Raw genomic sequence first — 3,044 nt, forward strand, 5'->3', positions numbered from 1 at the left:
GATGAAGAGGAGAGCATGCTTGTAGTTGTCTACCTGTGTCTTCGTTAGGTGAAATACAGTACAAATTAACTAATTAGGTGAAATTCACTACTAAATATAAATTTAGAGAGTGAAATTATTTGTATTCTCAATCATATCAACCAGTGCATCACATAAGTCTGGGTGCAGAAGACCCCCAACATGTTGTCCATACTTAACCAATACCTGAGCATCTACCCCACATCTCCATTCTGTCTGGCCTTAAGCTTGCACCATTCAAGATCATCTTATTTTTGTGAGCCTCCTCAAAGCCTCCTTCACCTCCTTATTCCTCAGGCTGTAGATCAAGGGGTTCAGCATGGGAGTCACCACGGTGTAGAGCACCACAGCCCATTTATCTGCTGCCCTTGAGCTGTCTGAGCTGGGGAATAAATACATAAAAAAGCATGCCCCATAGAAGATGCTGACAGTGGTGAGGTGGGAGGTGCAGGTGGAGAAGGCTTTGCGCTTGCCCTCGGCTGAATTGATGCTCAGGATGGTGGCGATGATGGCCACGTAGGAGAGCAGGATAATCAGGATGCTGGACACACCAAAGAGAGATGCTGCAGTGGTCAGGATGATGTGGCTGAGGGTGGTGTCAGAGGTGGAGAGCGAGATGAGGGGGGAAATGTCACAAAAGAAGAGGTCGATGGCGCTGGAGCTGCAGAAGGACAGGGTGGACATGCTGATGGTCTGTCCCACACCATTGGTCAGCCCCACGAGGTACGAGGCAGTCACCAGCTGGAAACAGCACTTTGGGGACATGACAAGGGGGTACAGCAGGGGATGGCAAATGGCCACGTAACGGTCATAGGCCATTGAAACCAGCAGGAAGCATTCAGTTATCCCAAAAAACTGAAAGAGGAAGACCTGAGCCACACACCCAGCATAAGCAATGCTCTTCTTCTCTGACATCAAGTCAACCAACATCTTGGGGGTGATGACAGTGGAAGAACAAAGGTCTACAAAGGCCAGATTGCCCGGGAAATAATACATGGGGGAGTGGAGGAGGTGGCTGGCCCTGATTAAGATGATGATGCCCAGGTTGCCCACAATGGTGACAAGGTAGGTGAGCAGGAAGAGCAGGAACAAGTAGACCTGAGACACCGAGTCCTCTGTGAACCCCACCAGGCTGAACTCGGTCACTTGGGTGCAATTGCTTTGTGCCATGGGCTGGATGGTGCTTTGTGTGTGAGCTCCTGGCTGGAGGTTTCTTCTCCAAGAGGCAGGGATGTCCCAGGTGGAAAAGCCTCTATGTGGTGGGAGCTGCTCAGAGACAGTCCTGCAGGATGGAAAGGGAGAGTTCAGGCACAGCTCAATGAGGAACAGGTTGGTGAAAGTCCTGTGCCAGCACAGGTAGAACAAAGGGGTGCTCAAGCAGTTAAATACCATGTCACAACACGGTGCCTGCTCCTCTGACTCACCTTGAGATGTTGATCAATGACCCCTGTGAAAAGCAGTGGGAAGGTTGCACACCCATATAGCTTTACCTTAGTGCTGCACTTCATTGCCTGCGTTAATGCTGAGCCTGGGGCTTGGAGACCATCCGGATCAACCTGGAACACAGAGAAACATTATGTTTTCACAGTGCAGAGTTGATCCTTCATCCTCTCATGGGCATTTGCCAACCACCCGCTTCTTCCCTCTCTGCTTCGGTTTCTTCCTAACTGGAACAAATTCCTGACCTATGGAAAGTACAGGTTGGACAGGGCAACCTGCTCTAGTGGAAGGTGTCCCCGGCCATCACAGGGGCTTGGAACTGGGTGAGATTTAAGGTCTCTTCCAACACAAACCATACTATGATTCTATGCAACCTTACACAGTGGTTAATATCAGTTTCCCCTCCCTCCTGACACACTTTGTCAGATCTAAAACCTTTTATTGGTTCTTTAACTTGTTCCTTGAGTCTCCAATAGAAGTGGACAAACCCCAGAGCTCAGCAATCTCTTCTCAAACACGTTTTTGGGGAAAAAAGTCATCTTTTGGAGCTGCCTCATCTCAGCAATGGGGAGCACCCTGAATGTCCTGTACAGGAAAGCTTCTGGTGCTCATCCAGGAAACATCTGTGGTCAGAGGAGAGGAAGTCTCCTGAGTGTGTTCTCCACCAGGGTGATCTCCAAACCTGCCTTCTCAGCAGCAGCATGGGGATCACACAGCACAAGCAGCTCCCTGGGAAGCCCAGAGCATCATCAAGAAGCCCAGGACCCTGCAGTAGGGCAGGAGATGAAGACAGGAGCTGCTGCTTGTTGGCAAGAGAGAACCACAGGAGAATGATGGGCTGAAAGATGCTGCCCCTCACTTACATCTCAGCTCTGTCTCTGCTGCCCTCCTCATGCTCTCGGAGATGGATGTGAAGATGAACGTGCCTGGAGCTGTGCAGGGTGCCTGGGAATGAACCAGCATCAGCAAACCCCCTTCCTATTTCAAGTGATGTGGGGATGTGGGGACTGTGAATCTCTTTGTGCCCCAGGAGGTGACAAAGCCCAAAGCAGGTCATTATCTCTTCTCTGTGTTGATTAGTTTGGAGAAGAAATATACCCAGAGGAGATGACCTCAGCTTGAGCAAGCAACAGGGCTTTGGGCTCCCTTAGAGCAAACCACAGAACAACCCAACCTTTCAAATCCACTTTTGGAGCATTTCTGAGGCAGTTACAGGTTCACAAAGGCCATAGTTGACATTATCATGGCAGGGAGATGAGGGGGATCTCGCTAATGGGAGCTGGTACCAGGGTCCATAAGCAATGTTAGGCGCCACAGGCAATGAACCAGCTTTCCACCCATTTTCAATTCCTTGTACTCAAACCATAGCTCACAAGTTTGGCTGCAAATGAGCCAACAGAAAATCGTGGTGACCTTGCTAACGGTGAGGTAAATGCTGTCCTCTACTTCTTGTCCAAGCAAACATCAATACTCACATCACCCAAGGCACTCAGGTTGGTCAGGAATGACTTGGCCTTGGTCCCTCTGTGCTGGCTGCTCATGGTCACCCTCCTGTCCTTCCTCTGCCTGGACAGGGCTTCCTGGGG

At 50.2% G+C, this 3,044-nt stretch overlaps 1 protein-coding gene across 1 annotated transcript; it reads right to left on the reverse strand.

Annotated features, from left to right (window-relative positions):
- Positions 1 to 261: 261 nt before the first annotated feature.
- Positions 262 to 1,188, reverse strand: LOC130593249 (olfactory receptor 1002-like). The gene has a single exon (XM_057398256.1). It carries the CDS (start codon positions 1,186 to 1,188, stop codon positions 262 to 264), a length of 927 nt encoding a protein of 308 aa, XP_057254239.1.
- Positions 1,189 to 3,044: the final 1,856 nt, after the last annotated feature.

This window comes from Pezoporus wallicus, unplaced genomic scaffold, assembly GCF_028554395.1.
Source record: "Pezoporus wallicus isolate ANWC-B61680 ecotype Strahan unplaced genomic scaffold, APGP_CSIRO_Pwel_v1 contig_7742, whole genome shotgun sequence".
NCBI lineage: Eukaryota > Metazoa > Chordata > Aves > Psittaciformes > Psittacidae > Pezoporus > Pezoporus wallicus.

Coding starts and splice junctions, on each gene's coding strand:
- LOC130593249 (XM_057398256.1), bottom strand. CDS start 1,188: ATGGCACAAAGCAATTGCACCCAAGTGACCGAGTTCAGCCTGGTGGGG.